Source organism: Lampris incognitus, chromosome 10 (assembly GCF_029633865.1).
Source record: "Lampris incognitus isolate fLamInc1 chromosome 10, fLamInc1.hap2, whole genome shotgun sequence".
In the NCBI taxonomy this organism is placed as follows: domain Eukaryota; kingdom Metazoa; phylum Chordata; class Actinopteri; order Lampriformes; family Lampridae; genus Lampris; species Lampris incognitus.
Window position 1 is genome coordinate 7,071,869 of NC_079220.1, and position 26,574 is coordinate 7,098,442.

Below are 26,574 nucleotides of genomic sequence, written 5' to 3' on the forward strand. Positions count from 1 at the left end.
AAAGGAAACGAGTGCAACAGTAGAAGTGCTTTTTTTTTTTTTTTTTGACGTTATGTAAGGAGGTGAAAACGGGGAGGTGTGGAGAGCAGAGCCTGATAGGGGCTTAGCCTGCAGGGATATTATGGCTGTGAATGTGACCCCCAGATGTGCCCTGCCACAAGGTTTAATAAGCCAGATAAGATGAAAAGGGGCTTTTGTCACTGTTACATAAGCCTGAGGTGTCAAAGAAAGCGGCCTGCCACGAGAGGAGACAGCTTCGCTTGCGTAATCTTTGTTTATAGGTTGTTTTGTGTATGTGTGTGTGCGCGCGTGCATGTGCGACTGTGTGTGTGAGTGTGTCAGGTGCGGGTTAGAGTAAGCTAAATCAATCTGAGCTGGTTTGCCAAGATTCATCCAAGCAGCAACATCAGCTATTTCTTATTGACTGTGAGTGGATGCACACTGCAGGACTCTACAGCGGCCGAGCTGCCGCACAATTTGTTGCAGAATCACAGCAAAACTACGTTAGCCTTTCCTTTCTCCCCCCCCCCCTTTTCTCCCCAATTGCACTTGGCCAACTACCCCACTCTTCCGAGCCGTCCCGGTCGCTGCTCCACCCCCCGCTGTTGATTTGGGGGAGGGCTGCAGACTACCACATGCCTCCTCCCATACATGTGGAGTCGCCAGCCGCTTCTCTTCACCTGACAGTGAGGAGTTTCACCAGGGGGGATGTAGCGTGTGGGAGGATCACGCTACCCCGCCCCCCCGAACAGGCACCCCGACTGACCAGAGGAGGCGCTAGTGCAGCCACACACCCACATTAGGGCTGCAACTAACGATTATTTTGGTAGTCAACTAATCTGTCGATTATTTTTTCGATTAGTCGACTAATCTAACGATTATCTCTTTCACACCCTCCATCTCTGCTTCCTGAGGGCGCGGATCCTCTTCCGGGCTCCAGTGCACGTTTTACCTCACACGCTTAAGTCTGCACACTTGTGAATGTCGCCCTGTGTCTCTCTGCCTTAACATAACATGATCCCATAGCGAATTAAAATAATGACTCATGAAGCATTTGAATTTGGAAATTGTTTTGGAGCTACTTGTTTAATCAAATGCATCATCAATCATAATGAAAACTGAATAAATACATGAAATAATACAAATGAAAGTAATGCATTATCAATCATAATAAAAACAAAATAAATAAATTAAATAATACAAATTAAAGTGCAAGTCAAAACGTAAAGATCATGTGCAAATAATGTTTTAAAGTAACTCAAAATAGCAGCCTCTGCCCCAGCACCGCGGTTCTGATGGGGCTGTTAACCTGGTGCAGGAGGGGGACGTGGATCCACTCACTAGGCTCCACCATCTCCAACAGGAGGGGAGAATGAGTCAGCTCGGACAGACCTGTAGGTCTTTTGTTTGCTGTGTGTGAGTGAGAGGAGCTGTGTGTGTGTATATGTGTGTCTTACTCTGATCTCCTGCAGTTCATAAACACATTAAATTGCTGTGCAGGAACGTGAGCATGTCGACGTGCTCTGGAGTGAGGCTGGCTCTCTTCTTTGAGGCGATGTTCCCAGCTGCTGAGAAGAGACGCTCAGAGGGAGTAGAGGTAGCTGGAATACACAAAAACGATTTGGCTTGTGATGCAAGGGTTGGATACTTTGCCTCATTCAATTTCACCAAGACAGGGGACTTTCTGTCTTTGAGAGGGGCTGCTCTCCGAAGTACATCAGCACTTCATTACTGATCGCTTGGTTGCGCGCATCCTGTTCATCATTGGTCTCACTGTCACTGTCTGTTGAGTCACATCCAAGCAGTGAATCGAGAGCTGAAACAGACCTATTTGTAGTTCCCTCAGCTGAGTCTGTGGCATCCTTGTCAGCTGATGCTGCTGTGGCTTCTTCATTCCCACTGGTGTGCTGGTTATTCAAAGTACTCCCATCCTTGGACTGTAGGGCCAGAGATTGTACTTTATTCTGAACACTGAACCTCTCCTCCGATGTCAGGAATTTCAGTTTTCGAAATCGTGGGTCTCATAGGCAGTGTGGGTGGACTTCAAAAGCCCTCTGACTAGTGGAGGCAGGGCGGGGGCTGTCACATAGCTTTCACCACTCAAGTAGACAGTGGCACATTCAAAGGCCTGGAGAGCTTTGGCCAGTTGATCTAGCAGGGTCCACTGATCAGCTTTGAGGTCTAGGTATTGTTTCCCTCTCTGTGTTACTGCCGGGTCAGACAGAGTCGCAGTCAGTGGCCATCTCTGTTCCAGCATGCGAGTCACCATATAATAGGTGCTGTTCCACCTGGTAGAGACATCTTGGACAAGTTTGTGTTCCGGGGTCCCCATCTGTTTCTGCTTTGTCTTAAGCTTGCTTGAAGCCAGTTTGCTCCTTTTAAAGTGCTCGACGAGACACCTCGCTGCTCCCAGTGCTTTACTGATCTGAGGGTGTTTCAGTGCACGATTGATCACCAACTGTAAAGTGTGGCCTGCACAGCGGATAGACACCCACCCATGTTTTTCCTGCAAGATGTTTGCAGCCAGTACGACATTGGAGCCATTGTCATGAACAACTGCCACAATCTTGCTTGGAGGGATCTCAAACCTTTCCACAGCCTGCTCAATCCATGCAGCAATGTTGGGTCCAGTGTGCCGTTCTTCGAGTGGCATGGTTGTAAGGCAGAAGCTAGTGAGCTCCCAGTCATCACTTATAAAGTGACAGGTGATGCCAAGATATGCCTCTGTCGCGACACTGGTCCAGGCATCAGTTGTCAGGGCAATCTTGTTCTTGGTTGCTTTAAGAGCATCTTTAACCTTACCAAAAGTAGCTTCATACTTTCCCTCCATAAGCTTAGTAAAATGAGTTCTGGAAGGTAAGGTGTAACCTGGATGGAATGTGGTGACCATCTGCTTAAATCCCCCATCTTCAACCATGGATATTGGTCTCATGTCATTGACGAGCATGTTGAGGATGCTCTCTGTTAAGACTCCAGCCATTTGAGGGGTGCATGAGCCTCTCTTCAGGATGAACTCATCCACACGCCTTTGCTTAGTACTAAAATAGAAAGAGAACAAAACAGAAAGCTGTATTAATTATCATCACAATTTGTAGGCTATGGTATCAGTTTATCTTAGTGTACTGACTAATACCAATTAAACCATTTAAATGAATAAATATCTTACAACTGAATTATTGATATGCTCCAACCCAGTCTAACTAGCTAACGCTACGACAAGCTACAGCTGATTAGAGCGCACTGGGAAAGCTAGTTGACTGTCTAGGCTACAGACAGCTCACGTTAGTACCGTGTCATGTTTTTGCAGACTGCAGATTGACTAGCTAAGTAAGATAGCTAGCTAATGTTAGATGGTGCTAACGTTCCCCGTCTCTGCAGTCTTGCCTGCGTTTTAGCCCAAAAAGTTAAATTTTTTTCAACTGAAAAAAAAGAAACTTAGAGCCCATAGCGCAGTAAGTTACTGCAGTCAGTGAATGTTAGAACTCGTTAACATTTAGCTAACGTTAGCAAACTTAACTTAGCTAGTTAATACTCCAGTCTGCAAAAACACGACACTCGGTGATAAATGACGGAGCTAAACAACTCTAAGCTGTAGTGTGCTACGCTGCAAGCTTGGTGCTGTTTAGCTAATGTTACATACAGCTCGTTGGTGGATACGCAGAATCCACATAACTGAAATAGCGTTCGCTTAGCAAGCATCACCCTTGAGACGTTCTGTTTTCCAACATGTAACTTAAGCTAACGTAAACATTACGATACTGTGGCTAACTAGCTAAACTTACCCATGATCCGAAGTAGCAATCATCGTGGCTTCAGGGTGCTTGCGTTTCAAATGCTCGTGCATCGCCGTAGTGCTGCTGTGGAATGCCAATTCGGCTTTGCATATTCTGCATTTAACTGACTTCTTTGGCTTGTCATCTGTGAAATACTCCCAGACTTTTGATAGTCTCGGTCTCGCTGGTTTTTGCTCTTCATTAGCCTCGTTCGCTCTCCTTTCCGCCATCGTTCATACGCTTTCTTCTTTTCTTCGTCGTTCATGCAAAATGCAGTTATATCAGACGATGGAAGCGATACTGCCCCCAGCACTTCCTATAGGGCATTGCAGTTACAAATGAACATTTGTGCGGTTTTGAGTTAACGTTACTGGCTCTGATTGTTTTTATACGACGCGTCGAAGCTAAAATTCTGCGTCGACGAGTTTTTATGATCGACGTCGTCGATTATGTCGACTAATCGTTGCAGCCCCAACCCACATCCGGCTTCCCACCCGCAGACACGTCCGATTGTGTATGTAGGGACGCCCGACCAAGCTGTAGGTAACACGGGGATTCGAACTGGTGATGCCCGTGTTGGTAGGCAACAGAATAGACCGCTACGCTACCCCCCTCCTCTTCTTCATCTTCTTCTTCTCCTCCTCCTCCTCCTCCCCCCTGAGGGTGTGGGAATGGATGACCATACACTTTATCATCTCCTAAGAGATAAGTGGGGCGGTCCAGCTGGGATTGAGGAAGGTTCCCAAAGAGATGATGGCGTCTCTCAATTCCCCCGCCATGCTGTTATTAGTCTAGACGGTTATTAGACGGGTGAGTCACGTAGAACCAAACAGTTTAACGAGCCAGCACGAGACCGGCTTGTTATTTCTCTTCAAGGAAAAGGGTTCCCCTTTTGCTCTGCTGGAAAACTCTTTGGTTTGGATAAACAATGCTTGAGTGGCTCTGGTGCCGGTTGTATACTTATTTCGCATGTCGGCCGTGGCCTCGACGTTTTTCCTTCTGGTCAGCAAAAGGAGGTTTGAAGGGGCTGATGGAGTTGCTCGAGCCGACAGCGGTGTCGGGAGCCCTGCAGGACTCTTGTCCGTTCTGTCTGGCCAGAGAAACAGCGGCTGTTCGAGGCCGACCTCACCGTCGGGGCCTCAGTGTGCTCGCAGAGCTGGTATGCCAAATCTAGGCCGACTTCCTTCTTTCCGGATAAGCCGACTGTTGAAGGAGTAAAAAAACTTGCTGAGCTGACATGGGAGCTGGTGCTTAAAGTAAAAAATAAAGTGAAATAAAAGCTCTTTCACTTCACATGCACACTCATTTCACAGGCTCCCTGTTGTTTTGTCAGTCCTAAACAGACCGAAGAGTCCTGAGTAGTAGTTGCTCTAGACTCCTGCAAGAGGAACTCCGGTCCTGTGGCTGAAAGACTTCTGCGCTGTTTTCATGATTATTCTTCTTTTGCTGTTGACTTCTATGGCCACCGAGAGTCCGTCATGAGTTATCAGTATATATATTTTGATTTTGATTTTGATATACTTTATTAATCCCTGTGGGGAAACGATGCTGTGCATTTAACCCATCCTAGCTGTGTAGCTAGGAGCAGTGGGCTGCCGCCGTGCAGCACCCAGGGACCGACTCCAGCTCGTCTAGCCATGCCTTGCTCAGGGGCACAGACAGGAGTATTAACCCTAACATGCATGTCTTTCTGATGTTGGGGGAAACTGGAGCAAACCCACCACAGACATGGGGAGAACATGCAAACTCCACACAGAGGACGACCTGGGACGACCCCCAGGGGTGGACAACCCCGGGGCTCGAACCCAGGACCTTCCTGCTGTGAGGTGACAGCGCTTACCACTGGGCCACCGTGCCAGACAATATTCTCTCTCTCTCTCTCTCTCTCTCTCTCTCTCTCTCTCTCTCTCTCTCTCTCTCTCTCTCTCTCTCTCTCTCTCTCTCTCTCTCTCTCTCTCTCTCTCTCTCTCTCTCTCTCTCTCTCTCTCTCTCTCTCTCTCTCTCTCTCTCTCTCTCTATATATACACACACACACACTACTCTGTGTACTACTCTATTCATTTCCCACCTTGTGAAACTCCAACTCCTCTCCTATGGCTGATACCTAGATAAGGATATCAGATATTTAAAATGTCTTTAAATCTTTAAATTTTCTTGATTTCCTGTCAAGTTGACCTCCCGTAAGAGACCACGGCTGTGTTGTGGTGGTATTTATGATATGCTAAACAGGCTCTTGAGGGTGTACTCCCAAATCGGCCTTGTGGCAGATTAAGACACCCTCTGTTCTCCAAAGCATCAGTTATCTGTCTCCCTCTCCTCTGTCGTGTCCACAGGGATCGACCTCTTAATACTCTGTCAGGCTGCATGTACGGGACTTTCCCTCTCTGGTACAAGTGATTTTGTCCGTCGTGCAAACGATATCGGTCATAATAATACTAAAAATGCACATTTAAGAGTCATTAAAGAAGTGTTAATCTCATTTTTATTGCTGCTCTGTGTCTTTTGGCTCAGGGACACTCTGGATATGACCACAGTCACATCGGCTCACTGTCGCATAAAGGCCTCGTTCAGTAACCGTCTCCATTCCCCGAGAGTAAGAGGTTGTAAACCTTCCTTTATACGACGTAGGAAATCAGTCAGGACTTAACACAGGGGGAATGGTCTGGATCGTGAGAGGCCCTGCAGCTAGGTCAAGAACAAACTGGACGAGGGATCTGGATTAGCGGTCTATTCCATTGCCTACCAACACGGGGATCACCGGTTTGAATCCCCGTGTTACCTCCGGCTTGGTCGGATGTCCCTCCAGACACAGTTGGCCGTGTCTGCGGGTGGGAAGCCGGATGTGTGTATGTGTCCTGGTCGCTGCACTAGCGCCTCCTCTGGTCGGTCGGGGCGCCTGTTCAGGGGGGAGGGGGAACTGGGGGGAATAGCGTGATCCTTCCATGCGCTACGTCTCCCTGGCGAAACTCCTCACTGTCAGGTGAAAAGAAGCGGCTGGCGACTCCACATGTACTGGAGGAGGCATGTGGTAGACTGCAGCCCTCCCTGGATCAGCAGAGGGGGTGGAGCAGCGACCGGGGCGGCTCGGAAGAGTGGGGTACGTGGATGGGTACAATTGTGGACAAAAAGGGGGGGGGGAATAATCTGGACATATATCAGCAGCCGATGTGTATCTGTATTTACTCTCATATCATGAAGTGCTGCAACATAACATGGACACACAAAAACTGGATCAGTGACACTTTGGCATATGGTTTATTTGCAGTGGCCTTGAAGACCCTGGCATGTGCACGTGCACCAATTAATGCAAGTTTTTGCATTAATTGGTGCACGTGCACATGCATACATCTGCTGGTGCTTCAAGTATGTTAGTTGTCATCTGCACCTGTGTACTAGTTTGTGTGTTCAGTGTTGGTTATTCATGGAAATGTGTGTCTATAATGTATGCGTTCAGGGCTAGTGGGTGATTTTCAGAAGTAGACACACTTCACAACAAGTGCTCACATGACCCGTTTCTCCCTGTGTGATGTACTTCTGTTGTAAAGGACAATTGGTACAATTATTTTGATGTTTTAATGTGTTTATGTTATTGTGTGTGTGTGTGTGTTTTTATCACAGAGTGTAATGACGACAACCCATGTGAAGGTCTGAGTCGCCACGCCACATTTGAGAACTTTGGGATGGCCTTCCTCACGCTGTTCCGCGTGTCCACCGGAGACAACTGGAACGGCATCATGAAAGTAAATATATATAAGCACAGAAAAACCATGAACACACACACACAGAAGGATAAAGGTACCCCCCCCCCCCACACACACACACACACACACATATATATATATATATATATATATGGTCTGGCGGCCTGCCCAGGGTGTCTCCCTGCCTGCCGCCCAGTGGCTGCTGGAATAGGCTCCAGCATCTCACGACCTGAATTCAGATAAGTGGCTTAGATAATAGAGGGTTATATATACACACATGAGAAAGATTACCCTTTCCTTCTAACGCACTCACAAACTGGCATTTTCAGCCTCATGTTTAGCTGCACAATCGGTGTAGAGTATAATCATGTGTTCAGACCGTTACTCGCACGAATACGGCCTCTTAACTGTATTTTGGAGTATTTCGCAACCTGTGAATATTCGCCCTTAACAGCCAATGGGAGTACTCCTCCCAGAAAGGAGGAGGAGCTAACCTCCATAGATACCACATTCCTTAGCAGTGTGTATTCCCGCCATCGACATGACCAAAACAACCACTATTAGATGGTAGATGGACTGTATTTATACGGCACTTTTCTAGTCTGCCGACCACTCAAAGTGCTTTACAGTGTATGCCTCACCTTCACCCATTCACACACACGGTCATACACTGATGGAGGAGGCTGCCATGCAAGGTGCCAACCTGCTCATCAGGAGCAGTTAAGGGTTCAGTGTCTTGCTCAAGGACACTTTGACACGCTCTCCGCAGGAGCCGGGGATCAAACCAGCGACCTTCCGATTACTAGAGAATCCGCTCTGCCTCCTGAGCCATGCCGCCCCAAATTGCTATCGCTGCCTTGTAGTTGTGATACACTAGAGACGCCCTCTTTTCTTGGTTCATAACGTCATCCGGAGGGGCACACAGCTTGGCAACAACAAGTTATCCCTCCGTTTCTGATTCTCGGTGACGTCAGGATTATCAACGGTGACAGGCTTTTGCGACACAGCGTCACGCGAATTTTTCGCTCAAGTTGAAAAATTTCAACTCGCTCAGACACGAATTCGCGTCTATTTGCGTTGCCCGGCATGAATTCGGGTCTATTCGCATCTTAGTGTTGACTTTGTGTGTAATCACACTGTGTGAAAAATTGGCTGCACGTTTGGTCCGAGCACACAATAACAGTTGGTGGGTGGATTGGTGGGCGTGCAAAATTGTTTCCTCTCTTAGCCTCGCCCTCTTATTCTGTCTATTGGTATTGTTCATTGGGCTTCATTCGAGGTAGGAGTTCACAGAAACACCATCAGAGATACAAATAAGTTGCCCTCTTTCACCTTTAACCTGTTCAAACAAATGATTGTTTTGATAAAAGTGTTTTAAGTGTTTCTATGTTGTGTGTCAGCTTGCTTTTCTGGGTTGTCGGTCAACTACACACATGATTCAGATGAGCTAACTTTAGCTCTGTTGAGCTGCATGTGTTTGACGAGGTCAGTGTTAAGTCCAGTTAGGATATGACGTTAGATACTCAGCAGGAATTATAAAGCCAATACGAGGCCTACCTCCAGTTACATACGTAAAAGAATGAGCCTGTATTGCTCTGTTCACAACAAAGTCTCACAAATTAATTTAATTATTCAGTACAAACACAATAAACACCATGCAGGCAAGCGACAAAAATAAAATCACTCCATCTAGTCACATATCACTTGGTTAGAGCAGACTTTACGTCATTAGCTGTATGTAAAGCCCGGAAGTGGGGCAGGCTAAGCTAACTGCTAGCCCATGCAGACCGGCAGTTCCGATAACACCGAGGGCGGTCTGGCGGAGGCCTCGCCTAGCGTTGACTGTGTTTTTAGTGTCGTCGTGTGGAGTGCGGGGAGGTGTGATGAGGGTGTCTGGCTGGGAGAGCTAGTGTTGGATCGCCTGAGGGAGCCTGGTCTGCTGCGTCCGGTGGACCCAAGGACCACGGCCCTGCCCGGATTCACGCCCGAAGAGGAAACACCGAGGGCGGTCTGACAGAATGCGGAAGCGGGGCAGGCTAAGCTAGCCGCTAGCCCATGCAGACCGGCAGTTCCGACAGTCATCCTGGCGTTGGCTGTCCTGGACAGTGATTTTTTGTTTAGCTTGGATATATGTGTTAGTTTGGATATGTGTGTTCTTGAAGTTCTTGTAGTTTTGGGGTTTGTGCTTTTGTCTTTGTGTTGCACTGCTGTGGGCTGGGGAAATTATATGTCCTTTCATTTCATGTACTTGCGTACATGAAATGAAAGGACACAGTGTTCCTGATTGCTGAGAGTCCGTCATTAGTGTTCTGTCCTGCCATTAGAAGGAGTCAGAGGAAATTTGGCTCTGGAAACCAAACCCTGGACTTTTCCCTGCAATGTCCTGGTCTGTTTGATGGCCGTCGCTTTTACTGTGTATTCAACTGCAGCAGAAGCTGAATAGCTCTCTCTCTTTACCTCACCCCCCCCTCCCTCTTTCTAGGACACATTACGAGAGTGTCGTCCAGAAGACCGCCACTGTCTCCCCTACCTGCCTCTGGTCTCTCCCATCTATTTTGTGACCTTTGTGCTCATGGCACAGTTTGTGTTGGTCAACGTGGTGGTGGCCGTTTTGATGAAACACCTGGAGGAAAGTAACAAGGTACACACACACACACACACACACACACAGACTGGTATGTGAGTGTGTACAGGTAGACAGAAACATGCAAGGTTCGAGGGCTGGATGGAAAGACACATGGAGAAGCTTTCGGTACTCTGTTCTGTTGAACCAAATGCAAACACAAGCAGGCCGTCACTCAGTTAGCTGTCGTCAACACTGTCTTTTGTGTGTAACTTACTGACACCTATGGAGATACCGGCAATTGCAGTGGTGCAGGAAATGAATAAACGCACCTGGATGTGCACACCCTTATTATGAAAGGTTACTGTAAAAGGCTCGAACGGGAGTTTCCTCTTTTTGTGGCTTTTGACCAGCGCGCTAAATTTGCGTTTACCTTGAAATAGTCGAGCGGACGTTAAATAAAGCTGCTTCCACCTTACCAGGAAGCTAAAGAGGACGCAGAGATGGATGCAGAGATTGCCCTGGAGATGGAGATGGCGAGAAACCGCAGGATGAGCAACGCTTCCAACCACAGCTCGGGGGGAGGGACGTATGTTGGACCACGCCCACACTCACCTGGACAGGTACACGGGAGGTTACTTTACTGATCCGTCACTCTGGAGAGGAAGTCTGGGCCACTCACAGTAGTCCACCAGCGGGCCATGTTCACCTTACAGGCAGCTCCTTTTTTGCTGCATTCCCTGCCGGAGAAGCTTCTCATGGCAGAAAGAGACAAAACCTGGAAGGGCGGTCTCCGCATTTGTTGATCACATTTACACCCGTGTGATATTTGAAATGTGAGATTTACGTTCAGTGCAAATATCACGCTATTACAACCTAACGACGGTGTTATAAGTACAAGACTGAGTCCTGATACTGATACTCCATACATGTAAGCCTTTTGGTCTTCCTGATGTGTCTGCATGTATAGACACGGAATATGAGCGACTCCAGTTAATCATTACAGTTGTCGGGCATCTGGGAAGCGTAGTGGTCTATTCCATTGCCTGCCAACATGGGGCTCGCCGGTTCGAATCCCCGTGTTACCTCCGGCTTGGTCGGGCGTCCCCACAGACGCAATTGGCTGTGTCTGCGGTTATGTGTCCTGGTCACTGCACTAGCGCCTCCTGTGGTCGGTCGGGGCGCCTGTTCAGAGGGGAGGGGGAACTGGAGGGAATAGCGTGATCCTCCCACGCGCTACGTCCCTCTGGTGAAACTCCTCACTGTCAGGTGAAAAGAAGCGGCTGGCGACTCCACATGTATGGGAGGAGGCATGTGGTAGTCTGCAGCACCTCCCCGGCTCGGCAGTGGAGCAGCGACCGGGACGGTTCGTAAGAGTGGGGTTATTGGCCGGGTTCAATTGGGGAGAAAAAGGTGGGGAAAACCCCCCCCCCCCCCAAAAAAAGTGTCACGAATTGGTCAGCCGCTTTGTATTTACACAGGAAAGGAAAAATGTGCAAGGGAGATATACGTGTTAAATATACATGTTAAATATACGTGTTAAATATACGTGTTAAATATATGTGTTAAATATACCTGTTAAATATACGTATTAAATATACAAGTCTGCGAAATCTATCAAATTACAGTATCCAGACACAGAAAGGAGGAAGGGTGGGGCAGAAAATATGAGTTAAATAATGGAGGCATCATCACATGGAAACACGTCAGAGAGTCTGATGTCACACACAGTCTACTACTACTACTACTACTACTACTACTAGTTTTGGCTGCTTCCCTTAGGGGGCGCCACAGTGGATCATCCATCTCCATCTCTTCCTGTCCTCTGCATCGTCCTCTGTCACACCAGCCACCTGCATGTCCTCCCTCACCACATCCATAAACCTCCTCTTTAGCCTTCCTCTTCTCTTCCCTGGCAGCTCCATATTCAGCATCCTTCTCCCAGTATACCCAGCATCTCTCCTCCACACATGTCCAAACCATCTCAATCTTGCCTCTCTTGCTTTGTCTCCAAACCGTCCAACCTGAGCTGTCCCTCTAATATACTCGTTCCTAATCCTGTCCTCCTTCATCACTCCCAATGAAAATCTTATCATCTTCACCTCTGCCACCTCCAGCTCCACCTCCTGTCTTTTCATCAGCACCACTGTCTCCAAACCATACAACATAGCTGGTCTCACAACCCTCTTATAAACCTTCCCTTTAACTCTTGCTGGTACCCTTCTGTCACAAATCACTCCTGACACTCTCCTCCACCCACTCCACCCTGCCTGCACTCTCTTCTTCACCTCTCTTCTGCACTCCCCGTTACTTAGGACAGTTGACCTCAAGATGTCACACACAATGAGGATTCCTATTTACCTAGTCAGTCTTAATATTGTTAACACAACCACCATGACTCCAAATGGGTTTTTATTTTCCAGTCACGTAGGCGTCCATCATTTCCACCCTTACTTCCTTTCTACATCAGTCTATTGCACTTAAAATGTTAAAAGGAACCAAAATCCTTGCTGAGACTAAAAAAAACCTCCCCTAGTGTCTGTGGATGACGGTGGGTTTACACAGTTTGGGTCCTGAGCAGAAGGTGTTGCGGTGTGGTCTCTGTCTCCCCCTGCAGGAGGAGGAGGCGCAGCACGCCGACCAGGACCTGCTGTCGCCGAGGAAGATGTCCGTATCCAGGATGCACTCTCTGCCCAACGACAGCTACATGTTCCGGCCCGTACGACCTGCCAGCGCCCCCTACCCTCTGGAGGAGGTGGACCTCAGTCCCCAGCACCAGCACTCAGGTATTGAGATGAAACTCGGGGCGGATGCCGAAGAATATTCAGTGTTATGGAGCGTTATCCCTACAACTAGTATATATACCCTCACTGGCCACTTTATTAGGTACACCTTGCTATTGTAGCCTCAGTTTCCTGTTCTTAGCTGACAGGAGTGGCACCCGGTGTGGTCTTCTGCTGCTGTAGCCCATCTGCCTCAAGGTTCGACGTGTTGTGCGTTCAGAGATGCTCTTCTGCATACCTCGGTTGTAATGAGTGGTTATTTGAGTTACTGTTGCCTTTCTATCAGCTCCAACCAGTCTGCCCATTCTCCTCCGACCTCCGGCATCAACAAGGCATTTTCGCCCACAGAACTGCCGCTCACTGGATATTTTCTCTTTTTCGGACCATTCTCTGTAAACCCTAGAGATGGTTGTGCGTGAAAATCCCAGTAGATCAGCAGTTTCTGAAATACTCAGACCAGCCCGTCTGGCACCAACAACCATGCCACGTTCAAAGTCACTTAAATCACCTTTCTTCCCCATTCTGATGCTCGGTTTGAACTGCAGCAGATCGTCTTGACCATGTCTACATGCCTAAATGCGTTGAGTTGCTGCCATGTGATTGGCTGATTAGAAATTTGCGTTAACGAGCTGTTGGACGGGTGTGCCTAATAAAGTGGCCGGTGAGTGTATATGCACAGAAATGCTGTTTAAAGCAGTTGAGTGTCATGTGTTTGTGAGCGCTGCCCTCTATCATCCAGTGATGTGAGTAGTGAGTCTGAGTAGACGTGGCCTGGTCCCCCCTCAAGCAAATGAGAAGTAGGGAGGTAGAAAATACACAGCACTTTTCTTGGCATCTGGCATTTTCTAACACCTTTGGTAGATCTCAGTTCAGCGAGGCTACAAATACAAGCTAAGTTTGTTGAGTGGCGGGGCCTCCAAGCGTCAACACACCCCACTCGGCTGGGACGGGGAGGGCCTTTACTGTTGTTGTTAAACCACTACCACTCAGCAGCCCCTACTGATATTTCCTATGGGTCATATTAGCCACATCGTACCTCATGAAAGTAGAAGTACTGCACATTTCACCTTTGAATGGTCACCTGCTCTAACATCCTTGTTTAGCCGACGTTGCAGGATTGATTCCTTTATCGCCCGTTCCCAGCTTGGGTGTTCAGGCTGAGAAAGCGGTAGCCGACTAGAGCTGTGAATGACCTCTGTTTACCGCACTAAGTACTGACCAGCATTCTTTTACCCACAGTCAGATTCTAATGGCATGTTGTGGCCAGTCTGTGGATAGGCCCGGTTCTGTCCCAAGGTACTAATGTACTGTAACGGATGAGCTGTCAGTTATGAGCCTCTGCCAGGTTCAAACTAACTCATCCGCTCAGCTCGTGAATGACCGCCTAATTCCCTAAAAGGGGGCTTACTTTATGGCCAAGCTGCAAAGTCGTCGTCTGTTTATCATTGAGATTTGCTGGACACAAAGTACCGTCTAACATTGTCTCCTATTAAGGGTCTTGTTAGCCATGAGGCCTCCACAGAGGCTAAAGATAGCATTGCCTAAAAATGTTAGATGCCCAAGTTAGTAAGAAAAAAAAAAAAAGCATTTTCAGCTTGGCTAGAAAGTACCAGCCTAAATATAACTTGACCAGGATCTGGCCTGGACTTGGCTGCAGTGTGTGAGATGTCCTCCGCTTCTGAAAACTGACCGAGCTTCCCTGCAACGATGTGCTGGACGGGCCTGCAACGCCGAGATCTTTCGGCGTTCTGGTTACACACACGTGATTTCAGTGCAGCATGCGAGATCTGATCAGGAACATGTGATGTTATCAGACCCCGGCCCGAAGCACGTCTAGATAAGATGCGTCACTTCATGCAGACAGGAGCCTGTGTTTACTGTATGCTGCCCGTGTTTACAGTTTGGCCGGACTCCGCCCGGATCGGGTACGTTTCTGATCGCAGCGCGTGCTGGATCACTTCCTGTCTGTTTACAGAGCGAGGGGTTGTTTACACCCGGCGTTAACATCAACATGCGTCTCGGGTGATCCGATCACAGCCGGACAGTGTCGCCACATGCGTCTCGAGCGACCGCTTGTGATTGGATCTCACTTCCCCGCTCTATATGCAAATAAGCACGTACCTCACTGTGGTGGCGGGGGTGTGGTTTAGCCTCGGCTGCACGCGGAGAGAGGGGGCGTGGCTCGCGGGAGAGCGGCGCACCGGCCGTGTGAGTGAACAAATGAAAGACATGATTGAATAAAGCCTGTGTTGGCGTCCGGGTAGCATAGCGGTCTATTCCGTTGCCTACCAACCCGGGGATCGCTAGTTCGAATCCCCATGTTACCTCCGGCTTGTTCGGGTGTCCCTACAGACACAATTGGCTGTGTCTGCACATGGGAAGCCAGATGTGGTTATGTGTCCTGGTCGCTGCACTAGCGCCTCCTCTGGTTGGTTGGGGCACCTGTTGAGGGGGGAATAGCGTGATCCTCCCACGCGCTACGTCCCCCTGGTGAAACTCCTCACTTTCAGGTGAAAAGAGGCGGCGGGCGACTCCACATGTATGGGAGGAGGCATGTGGTAGTCTGCAGCCCTGCCCGGATCAGCAGAGAGGGTGGAGCAGCGACCGGCACGGCTCGGAGGAGTGGGGTAATTGGAAGGGCACAAGGGGGAACAATCCCCCAAAAATAGATAAATGAAGCCTGTGTTAATCAGCTAAAACCCTGTCTGCCTTCATCTCAGACCCTCCCTGTGGCGTAGACGTGTCACAGTCACGTAAATAAACACGCAGACGTACAGAAACGCGAGGAGGGAGGAGTCCAAGCTTTTAACAACATGAGACATCCTTGCTCACTCCAGCCTCATGTTAGTGCACCATCAATTAGTATGAAGTATTTCAGAGAAAACCCAATCTGCCCTCGTGGATGAATAAAGTATTCTGATTCAGATTCACATCAGTAGGTTGTTACTCTCAATTATTCCACCAAATGATGTCAAACAACATTTGAAGAAATACATTAAATCATGCCATATCTCAACTGCACTTCTTTATTTTTCTTTTTTCTTGTTTGGATTTTTCTCCCAGTTGTTTCTGGCCCACTACCCCAACACTCCCGAGCCATCCCGGTCGCTGCTCCACCCCCTCTGCCGATCCGGGGAGGGCTGCAGACTACCACATGCCTCCTCCCATACATGTGGAGTCGCCAGCCGCTTCTTTTCACCTGACAGTGAGGAGTTTCACCAGGGGGACGTAGCGCGTGGGAGGATCATGGTATTCCCCCCAGTTCCCCCTCCCCGCCTGAACAGGCACCCTGACTGACCAGAGGAGGCGCTAGTGCAGCGACCAGGACACATACCCACATCTGGCCTCCCACCCCCGCAGACACGGCCAACCGTGTCCGCAGGGACGCCCGACGCAGCCAGAGGTAACACAGGGACTCGAACCGGCGACCCCTGTGTTGGTAGGCAACGGAATAGACCACTGTGCCAGCCGGACGCCCTCTAACGGCACTTCTTTTCTTTTATTTCCATTCCACTTTGTTGTGAAACACACCAGGTTTTAAAAAGTGCTGTGTAAATAAACATCATTATTCTGATGATGATGATGATGATGATGACGATCTGTCTGGAAGCCTTCCGACCCCTGACCTGAACTGTTGCATTTAAGAAACAGTGTATTATGGGTAAATAGTTTCACATTATTGCAGTGGCGTGGAGGCAGCAGATGCATGTCGTGCCAAACAGAGACAAGCAACCTGATGAGGGAATTTTCAGCGGAAGTTCAAACTCATTCTTAAAACTCCTTCTGTGGGAAAATATAAAGTCCGGACACCGGAGTTTATAATTCTCAACACGAACCCGTCGGGCTGGACCCGATTACGTCGGTTCAAGCTCAGACTATTTTATTATTCCAGCGGGTTTGAGGGGGTCGGGCTCTGCGCCGCGGTGGATAAATGAACCTGAAGCTGGAGGTCATGCCTTGCTGATATCTCCACATGGATGACAGAACGCCACCTTCGGCGTAACCTCTCTAAGACCGAGCTCCTTGTCATCCCAGCCAGTCCATCCTGACAACAACAGATCAGTATCCAGCTCGGATCAGCCCAGCTCATGGCCACAAAGTCTGCCTGAAAACCTGGGTGTCATGATTGATGACCAGCTAACCTTCGGGTTCACGTGGCCTCGATTGCTCGGTCGTGCCGATTTGCCCCCTACAGCATCAGGAAAGTTAGACCCTGCCTGTCTGAGCATGCAGCACAGCTCCTGGTACAGGCTCTTGTTATATCACACCTTGACTACTGCACCTCCTTACTGGCAGGTCTCCCTGCATGCACTTTAAAACCTCTGCAAAGGATCCAGAACGCGGTGGTGCATCGGGTCTTCAACCCACCCAAAACAGCACATGTCACTCTGCTGTTCATATCCCACCACCGGCTCCCGGTTGCTGCCCGCATCAAACTCAAAACCTGGATGCTGCTTACAAAACAGCAACTAAAACGGCTCCCGCCTACCTGAACTCCCTCATTCAGGTCTACACTCAGTCCCGCTCACTACGCTCTGCCGGTGAAAGGCGCCTGGCACTTCCGCCACAACGGGGCCCTCAGTCACTAGCCAGACTCTTCTCTTCTGTAGTCCCCCGGTGGTGGAACGAGTTACCAAACTCCATTCGATCCGCCGAGTCCCTCTCCATCTTTAAGAAGAAGCTGAGGACCCAGCTCTCTCTCCAACACCTCCACCCTGATGGTATTAAGAAAAAAAAGCTGTGCACCCAACGCATTGCCTTTGTGCACTGCCCGTTGACACCTATGTCCTATCGGACTTGAACCTGGTTTTGTTGGCACTTACTTGCAGTGTCGCCTCCTGACTAGATCCATGTTGTGTTGTGTTGATAAATTGTATGTTGAACTTGAATGTGCAAGCGGGCGGGGGCTCTTCCACAGTTGCGGGTCGGATGCGTGTCAGAAATTACAGACAAGGTGAATAAAAGATGAAAATAAAAAAACTAAACCTAGAGAAGGCTTTGGTGACTGCCTAGTCAACCGACGTCCTCTTTCAGCGCGGCCTGGGACACGTGTGCCTTTACACTTCAAATGTGATGTGGACAAATGTGTCCCGGGCCGCCTCCAAATGCAGCCTGAACGATCGGATCTGAAGACACATTGGCTGAGGTGGCGTTGGGGCATTCACACCTTACTTAGAGCTGTCCACTTGTGACCGGATCACCCAGAAGACGCATATTAATGCCCGGTGTAAACAGCCTCTGAGATGGGAACATGTCTAACTTGGGCCAAAAACAAAACACCAGGTGTGTAGCAGGACCCCTGGGACAGTTGAGATGACTTGTCAGTAACGGATGATTCTGGTCCGACAGGCATTGTATTCTGCTGTATGATGAAATCAGCCATCTAGTGCGTAGTATTGATTTAGCATGGTAAAGAGAAGAAAAGGGGGCGTCCGGGTAGCGTACCGGTCTATTCCGTTGCCTACCAACACGGAGATCACCGGTTCGAATCCCCGTGTTACCTCCGGCTTGGTCGGGCGTCCCTACAGACACAATTGGCCGTGTCTGCGGGTGGGGAGCCGGATGTGGGTATGTGTCCTGGTTGCTGCACTAGCGCCTCCTCTGGTCAGTCGGGGCACCTGTTGAGAGGGGGTGGGGTGGAATAGCGTGATCCTCCCACGCGCTACGTCCCCCTGGTGAAACTCCTCACTGTCAGGTGAAAAGAAGCGGCTGGCGACTCCACATGTATGGGAGGAGACATGTGGTAGTCTGCAGCCCTCCCCGGATCAGCAGAGGGGGTGGAGCAGCGACTCGGATGGCTAGGAAGAGTGGGGTAGTTGGCCACCCAGACAGCATCCGGATGTGGGCCACTTCAGGCAGTGATGCTGCACTGGTGGCCTTCTTCTGGCCCTGACAAAATGGATGTGAGCCTGAAGTGGCCCACATGTATAATAGCAAATATGGCCCAAATATGGCAAATCACATGTGGGCCTTTTCTGGCAAAGATGCGGCGCTCTGGGCAACATGTGGTCTGGATGTGACCCTGAAGTGACCCCGTGTGGTAAATGGTGAATATGGCCCAAATATCACAAAACAAATATGGACCACCTTTGGCAAATATGTGGCACATGCGGCATTGCTATGGCTTGGTTCTGGCCCAGATCTGGCAAACAGGAGCCGACCGCCCAAGTGCCATCATTCCACCCGGTATGTGGGCCGGATGGAAGTGTCGGGTGTGGGACGGGTCCGGGCCACAGCAGTTTTGCTATCTGGGCAGCTACAATTGGGGAGAAAAAGGGGGGAGGGAAATCCAAAAAAGAAGGAGAAAAAAAACCAAACTTCCAGAATGACTTGGCTCACATTTTGTGAACAAAAAGTACCAGAAGTGCTCCAGAACCTGTGGCGGCATAATGAGGAAAACACGGTTGTGTCTACACACATCTGATGTTGTTTGGCATGCTTGGTTAGATTAAATACAGCGGATGAAGAATTGTGCGTAACCAGGAAGTTGTTGCAGAAAAGCCCTTATAAACGAATCGGCCAGTCAAACAAACGGAAGTTAATTAACGACTTATCGCCGGAAAGTTCTCATGAAGTGAATTGACTCGTTTCCGACACAGATAAAAGGGCTATTCAAAAGCTTTTCCCAAGGGTGGTGGACGAGGTCGTAGCTTTGTCACACCGTCCCATTGGGCGGCCGGCGCGGAGCGCCAGAATCATCGCCTCATCTAACGGTATCTGGTTACCGTGGCGACGATAGGACCCCTCCCCACACCCACACCCTCATCTGAGCGTGAATACCACATGAGGCGCGGTGCTTTTATTTCCGCCAGAGGGGGAGTTTTCCAAAGTGCCGGGCGCCCGAGGACGGGCCTTTGAGGCGAAGGTCGGCCGAGCCCGCGGCGCTTTATTCTGCTGGGAACGCTGAAGTAACGGCGAGTCGGCGACAGGATGGGAAAACTGAACGTCTGTCCCGCTGCTCACGAGGTTCTGCCAGAATAAAGCGGTCCCCGCTGTCGGGATTCGGTTCTTCGGAACCGAGCCCAGAAATGGGAGGCGGTACCTCCACGCTAAGCTCGGGTAGGAGGAGGCTGAAAGAGTGTGTGTGTGTGTGTGTGTGCACACGCATGCCGAATGTCACCAGCGCCGCTTGTGCCGACAAAGCCTTTTGTGTGTTTGCACCAAGTAGCATGTGTGTGTCTGTGTGTGTGCGGTTTGCGAGGTTGTTGTTGTTGTTTTTTTTCACGTTTTGTGTGCACGCGTCCTCCCTGCAGGCTCCGTGACGTCGGTCCACTCCCAGCCGTGTGAGAGCCGTGTTCTGCTCCAGGTGCCCGGCGTCTCCTCGCTGCTCCCTCGCTCTCCTCCATCGCTCACCTTGCCCCGCATTGCTCCTCCCACACCCAGCCCCTCACCGCGGGCCCTGCGCAGACAGGTGAGAGAGGGGGGGGCCCCCCCCCTGCACGCCTGGACACAGTATACACACACACAGACGCACAAACACAGAAACGCCGCCTGGACGGCGGCGTGGCGGTCTGCTCCGTTGCCTGCCAGCACGGGGATCGCCGGTTTGAGTCCCCGTGTTGCCTCCAGCTTGGTCGGGCGGCCCTACAGACACAATTGGCCGTGTCTGCGGGTGGCTATGCATCGTGGTCGCTGCAATAGCACCTCCTCTGGTCGGTCAGGGTGCCTGTTCGGGGGGACTGGGGGGAATAGTGTGAGCCTTCCACGCGCTACGTCCCCCCTGGCGAAACTCCTCACTGTCAGGTGAAAAGAAGCAGCTGGCGACTCCACGTGTATGGGAGGAGGCACGTGGTAGTCTGCAGCCCTCCCCGGATCAGCAGAGGGGGTGGAGCAGCGACCGGGGCGGCTCGGGAAATAGAGTAATTGACCAATTGGGGGGGGGGGGGGGAGGGGGGAAATCGTTCATAGAAAAACAAAACAAAACACAGAAACACACATGCAGACACACAAGCACCAACACACAGTTGCATGCATATATACCCATACCTATGCATGCGAGCACAGTACAAAAAGACGCACAGAGTGAGGCAGCTGTATGCACACAAACACACACACACACACACACACACACACACACACACACACACACACACACACGCAGTTTTTCTGTTTTCTGTCTACACACATTCAACATCTTTTGTCACGATGATGTGCTGCAGAACAGCCCTTACCACCACACCGGGACCAACAGTAGGCGTGGCAGTAGCTCAGGAGGGAGAGCGGGTGGTCTGGTAAATGGAGGGTTGCCGGTTCAGTCCTCAAATCCCCCGAGTGAGACCCCTAACCCCTAACTGCTCCCGACGAGCTGGTGGTTACCTCACGCGAACCATCACGGGATGGTCGTTGGAGGAACGCTGGTTTGAACGGGGAGTCAAAGAGGCCATCTGTGTGAGGAGGGAACAACCATCCCTGGACTGGGGGGGGGGGGGGGGTCTGTCACCATCTTACAATGCTGTGATCGCAACGATTCCCCAACCCTCTGTGAAGCGTACACATGGCCATTGTAACGCTAGTTAATGGTCACGACAATTTGCATATGAAACCGATCGTTAGTTTGGGTCGTTATGCCACTGTGTTGTTTATAAGGGTGGGGGTACCTGCAGCCACTGTTGTTTATAAGGGTGGGGGTACCTGCAGTCAGCTGAGACTGAAGAGGTCCCTTAGAGGAGTGATGAAACGTCTCTCTCCCAGTAGACGTGGTGTGCAGACGAGCTGATTCACCTTTCTGTGATCATGGTCCACGGAGACTCCTGCCTGATCGCATCCGTCAACCTGTCCGTCAGCATTGCAAACGAGGAAGGGCTCAGAGCCGACCCTTGATGTAAACCCACCTCCACCTTGAACCCATCCGTCATCCCTGCCACACACCACCACTGTCACACTTCCCTCATACGTATCCTGCACCACTCCTACATACTTCTCTGCAACGCCCGACTCCCTCATACAATACCACACCTCCTCTCTCGGCACCCTGTCGTATGCTTTCTCTAAATCCACACAGTGTACCTCCTTCTGGCCTCCTCTATACTTCTCCATCAACATCCTCAAAGCAAACATCTCATCTGTGGTGCTCCTTCCTGGCATGCTGCTAGCTGATCATCACCTCTCCTCCTCTTAACCTAGCTTCTATTACTCCTTCCCATATCTTCATGCTGTGGCTGATCCACTTTATACCTCTGTAGTTGTTACAGTTCTGCACATCGCCCTTGTTCTTGAAGATCGGTACCAGTATGCTTCTTCTCCACTCCTCAGGCATCCTCTCACTTTCCAAGATTGTGTTAAACAATCTGGTTAAAAACCCCACTGCCATCTCTCCTAAACACCTCCATGCCTCCACAGGTATGTCATCAGGACCAACTGCCTTTCCACTCTTCATCCTCTTCATAGCTGCCCTCACTTCCTCCTTGCTAATCCGCTGAACTTCCTGATTCACTATCCCCACATCATCCAACCTTCTCTCTCTCTCATTTTCTTCATTCATCAGCCCCTCAAAGTACTCCTTCCACCTTCTCAGCACACTCTCCTCGCTTCTCAGCACATTTCCATCTCTACCCTTCATCACCCTAACCTGCTGCACATCCTTCCCAGCTCGGTCCCTCTGTCTAGCCTATCGGTACAAGTCCTTTTCTAGTGTCCAGCCTCTCATACAACTCACCATACGCCTTTTCCTCTGCCCCTCTCTCTTCGCTTTACGCTGCATCTCCTTGTACTCCTGTCTACTTTCTTCATCTCTCTGACTGTCCCACTTCTTCTTTGCCAACCTCTTCCTCTGTATACTTTGCTGTACTTCCTCATTCCACCACCAAGTCTCCTTGTCTTCCTTCCTCTGTCCTGATGACACACCAAGTACCTTCCTAGCTGTCTCCCTCACTATTTCTGCAGTGGTTTTCCAGCCATCCGGCAACTCTTCACCACCACCCAGTGCCTGTCTTAACTCCTCCTCCCTGAACTCCACACAACAGTCTTCCTTCTTCAACTTCCACCAATTGATCTTCGGCTCTGCCTTCTCTCGCTTCCTCTTCTTGGTCTCCAAAGTCATCCTACAGACCACCATCCGATGCTGCCTAGCTACGTTCTCCCCTGTCACCACCTTGCAGTCTCCAATCCCTTTCATATCCCACCTCCTACATAAGATATAGTCCACCTGTGTGCACTTTCCTCCACTCCTGTACGTCACCCTGTGCTCCTCCCTCTTCTTGAAATATGTATTCACCACAGCTATTTCCATCCTTTTCACAAAATCCACCACCATCTGCCCTTCCACATTTCTCTTCTTGACTCCATACCTCCCCATCATCTCCCCATCACCTCTGTTTCCTTCACCAACATGTCCATTGAAGTCCGCTCCAATCACCACTCTCTCCTCCTTGGGTACCCTCTCCACCATGTCATCCAACTCACTCCAGAATTCTTCTTTCTCGTCCATCTCACACCCAACTTGCAGTGCTGATAACATTCAGTAATACACCTTCACTTTCCAGCTCCATCCTCATCACTCTGTCTGACTCTCTCTTCACCTCCAGCACGCTCTTGACATACTCTTCCTTCAGAATTACCCCTACCCCATTTCTCCTCCCATCCCCACCATGGGAGAAGAGTTTGAACCCACCTCCGATACTCTTGGCCTTACTCCCCTTCCACCTGGTCTCTTGCACACACGGTATATCTACCTTCCTTCTCTCCATCATGTCAGCCAGCTCTCTCCCTTTACCGGTCATAGTGCCAACATTCAAAGTTCTGACTCTCACCTCCACACTCCTACCCTTTCTCCTCCCCTGCTGTCTCTGGACATGCCTTCCCCCCCTCTTCTTCTCCTTCCCCCAACAGTAGCATAGTTTCCACCGGCACCCTGCTGGCCAACAGTACCGGTGGCGGTCGTTGGTAACCCGGGCCTCGACCGATCCGGTCTGGAAATCTGATTTATAATCTACAAATTAGATTTGGCAAAGCTTTTACGCCGGATGCCCTTCCTGATGCAGCCCCCCCCCCCATTTATCCGGGCTTGGGACCGGCACTAAGGATGCACTGGCTCGTGCATCCTCAGTGGCTGGGTTGCGGGGGGGCGGGGCTTGTAGAATTTGAGGTGTTTCGTTAATTCTAAAGAGCTTTAAGTGACTGTTGCAGCTAGAAAACCTCAAGATAAAAATCCAGTGATAAACATAATTAATCAAAAACCACCGTCAGTGCTTTTACGACATAGAATGTAAAAGAAAAGACGAGATAGTAAAAGAGAGGATAAAGTGGATGCAAGGGCAAAGTATAGCCTCATGCACACATGAGCCTATAGAAATGAGTTTTTAAGGGTTGAGTCGTCAGCCCCACAGCATTAAAGATACTCTATGCTGCTTACCGCTTGTGATGAAGTGACTTGCTGATTACTGAAAGACAGGATTTTCACAAGACCTGTTTTGGCGTTGTGTTGTGGACCTCTTTCATACGTTGGACATGATCATAAATGGACACCAGTTTGGACTGGCAAAGTCACCGCCACACTGGGTAGTGTCTCGCTACTGGGATCACACACACACACACACACACACACACACACACACACACACACACACACACACAGAATCAACTGGCGTGAGTCTAAATCCAAAGTTCAACACCAAGCGGCGTCCGGGTGGCGTGGCGGTCTATTCCGTTGCCTACCAACACGGGGATCGCCGGTTCGAATCCCCGTGTTACCTCTGGCTTGGTCGGGCGTCCCTACAGACACAATTGGCTGTGTATGCAGGTGGGAAGCCAGATGTGGGTATGTGTCCTGGTCGCTGCACTAGCGCCTCCTCTGGTTGGTCGGGGTGCCTGTTCCGGGGGGGGGGGGGGTAGCGTGATCCTCCCACGTGCTACGTCCCCCTGGTGAAACTCCTCACTGTCAGGTGAAAAGAAGCGTTCGGCGACTCCACATGTATGGGAGGAGGCATGTGGTAGTCTGCAGCCCTCCCCGGATCAACAGAGGGGGTGGAGCAGCGACCGGGACGGCTCGGTAGAGTGGGGGGTAATTGGCCGGGTACAGTTGGGGAGAAAAAGGGGGGGGGGGTCAACACCAAAACTACTGTATATGGGACATTTGATTGACTTGTATTTACTAAGCCTATTTTGTGACAATATAAACAGATCAGAAGCTCTGTCTAAAGTGATCTGGATTTCAGTGTTATAACAGTGATGATGATGATGATGATGATGATTATAAAACTGATGTATATGTGTGTCCTTGTGTTTCTATGTGTGTGTGTGTGTGTGTGTGTGTGTGTGTGTGTGTGTTGCAGGTGGCGGTTAAACTGGATTCTGTGGAGTCTCAGGGTTACGAGCAACCCCCTCCGTCCCCCCTCCCGCCTCCTCCCTTCTCGCCCTCTCCGCTCGCTCCCTCGCCGTCCCCCCGGCTACCGCCGCGCCCCCCGAGCCTTCGGAGACCCCGGCCCCCCTCCCCCCCGTCCCTGGGAGACCTAGCGGATGAGGAGGTGAGCCACATCACCAGCGCCGCCCAGCGGCTTTGGGCTGAGCAGCAGGAGCTCTCCCCCTACGCCTCCCCGCGGCCTCTAGACTTCTCCTCTTCCCCGGTCCCCCTCCCCCTCCCTCCCCGCCCGCCCGCCTTCCTCCCTCCCTCCACTGCCACCACAGCAGGGGGCCACGGGAGCGCGTTCAGTCTGTTGGAGGCGGGGCTGAAGGACCGCGACTTCAGGGAGGGCTTCGGCGTCGACACGCAAGGCTTCCCCGACAAGCTGCCAGCGCCCCGTCACCATGACGACCATCGGCGCCACTCCATTGAGATCTGCATCCCCGAGGCCGTAGTCACCGGGGGCCGCCAGGGGTTCAGCGAGGAGGAGGCGGCGGCGGCGCTGTCGGAGCGCGGCGGCTGTCGCGGGTTCCCCGTGCGGGTGCAGTCGGTCGGAGGGGGTCACGGGAAGAAGAAGATGAGTCCTCCGTGCATCTCCATCCACCCGCCGCCGGACAGGGAGCAACCCAACGCGGCCCCGCCCCCGGAGCTGGCTGACTGTAGCATGACACTGCGACGCAGGGCGCCACCTAGCGACCCGGCGCTGCACACGCACTCCAACACGCACACGCCCGACCCGGCGGCGGACGTGCCCGCGCGGACGCCGACGCACTCCCCCATGCGAGCGAAGCTGCCGCCCGTTCGCACGCCGCTGTGTGCGCACTCGCCCACCCACGCGAGGGCGTCCGCTCAGCCGCGGGCGCCCGCGCACCCGCACGTGCCGATGAGTCCGAACACGTCCGTGCGGCCGCGCGCGCCCGCCCCCGCGAACCCCTTGACTTTTCCGCAGGCGCACACCCTGCCCCCTGCCGCGAGGCACCCCTCCCTCGCCGGCGACTTCACGCCCCTCCCCCACTGCGCCTTCGATCAGCCGGAGGCCAGGCGCGTGAGCGGCCTGTCGGCGGGCCTGTCGGACGCCGAGCCGGGACCTCGCCCCTCCCCTTTTGACAGCAGGCTGGAAGGCGGGGCGGGGCTCGGCTCAAAGACTCGGAGGACTGCCCAGTGAGAGGCGAGCCGCGGCCTTCGGGAGGTCGAGGAGACGGAGCGCCCCGGACCTGCTTCCGGAGGGGGTGGCGATGAATGTGGTGTGGAGGTGCTGAGGAGGCTGGCGAGAGACCGAGAGGCGGTTTCGGATCCATAACCCGAGGAGCAGGATGAGAGTGAGGAACGTCGGCCGGTCTTTTTCCGGTACCGCCCTGTGTCGGATCGGTCGAGCGGGGTTTCCGGACACCGAGCCGGCTGAGCGGGACCGAGAGAT

At 51.2% G+C, this 26,574-nt stretch overlaps 1 protein-coding gene across 1 annotated transcript in view; it reads left to right on the plus strand.

The window, feature by feature from the left end:
• Window positions 1–26,322, plus strand: part of cacna1ha (calcium channel, voltage-dependent, T type, alpha 1H subunit a) — a 127,759-nt gene extending 101,437 nt beyond the window's left edge. Inside the window, exons 27-33 of the mRNA XM_056287636.1 lie at window positions 7,392–7,513; window positions 9,957–10,115; window positions 10,520–10,660; window positions 12,655–12,823; window positions 20,074–20,231; window positions 20,980–21,091; window positions 25,442–26,322. Of these exons, the coding sequence (XP_056143611.1) occupies window positions 7,392–7,513; window positions 9,957–10,115; window positions 10,520–10,660; window positions 12,655–12,823; window positions 20,074–20,231; window positions 20,980–21,091; window positions 25,442–26,322 (1,742 nt within the window). The remainder of the gene's footprint in view (window positions 1–7,391; window positions 7,514–9,956; window positions 10,116–10,519; window positions 10,661–12,654; window positions 12,824–20,073; window positions 20,232–20,979; window positions 21,092–25,441) is intronic.
• The last annotated feature ends 252 nt before the right edge of the window (window positions 26,323–26,574 follow it).